The sequence below is a fragment of the Buceros rhinoceros genome, unplaced genomic scaffold (assembly GCF_000710305.1).
Source record: "Buceros rhinoceros silvestris isolate BGI_N320 unplaced genomic scaffold, ASM71030v1 scaffold22773, whole genome shotgun sequence".
Taxonomy (NCBI): domain Eukaryota; kingdom Metazoa; phylum Chordata; class Aves; order Bucerotiformes; family Bucerotidae; genus Buceros; species Buceros rhinoceros.
Window position 1 is genome coordinate 13,430 of NW_010405696.1, and position 561 is coordinate 13,990.

Consider the following 561-nt stretch of genomic DNA (forward strand, 5'->3'; position numbering starts at 1 on the left):
CTTTCGGCCACGGCCCCCTTCGTGTCCACCTTGGCTTCCTCAGCCCCTTACTGCCTGCAGCGAGGAGGGCCGATCCATGCTGCTGCACGTGTTTGCTCTGTCAATTTGGGTTGTCCAAGGTCTGTGTGACCTTGGGGGAGGCCCTAAAGAGTTCCAGGGCTGTGAGAGTCCCCCAAAAGACTGCTAGTGCTCTGGCTGGCCAGTGCATCCTGCATCCCCAATTCCCTCTGTGCATCCCCAATTCCCCCAGTGCTCTGCCTGCCATGGGAACAGTCTCCTGAACCTTAAGCTGACGTTGTCTGGGAACCCGCTCATCATCTTGGAAGAAAACAAAGCCACTGTCGAGCTTTCGGTCCTGATTGAGGTGACCATTAAGCTCGCAGATGGAACCAACCTCATCGTCCTGCTGGCAAAGGCTGTAAGTGTGAATGTAAAGTCCTCAGGCTGGTGAGGCCAGCCAAGAGACTGGCAGCTGGGATGGGGACGTCTCCCCGGGCTGATCCTTTCCCTGTCTGCTTGCAGGACCTTGGTCTCCACACCCTCGTGTCGCTCGCCCGAGGC

General features: G+C 57.9%; 1 protein-coding gene across 1 annotated transcript in view; it reads left to right on the forward strand.

Annotated features, from left to right (window-relative positions):
* LOC104491420 (BPI fold-containing family B member 4-like) overlaps positions 1 to 561 on the forward strand; it is a 9,807-nt gene that overhangs the window by 7,646 nt on the left and 1,600 nt on the right. The window contains exons 8-9 of the mRNA XM_010133845.1: positions 251 to 418; positions 523 to 559. Coding sequence (XP_010132147.1) covers positions 251 to 418; positions 523 to 559 — 205 coding nt within the window. The remainder of the gene's footprint in view (positions 1 to 250; positions 419 to 522; positions 560 to 561) is intronic.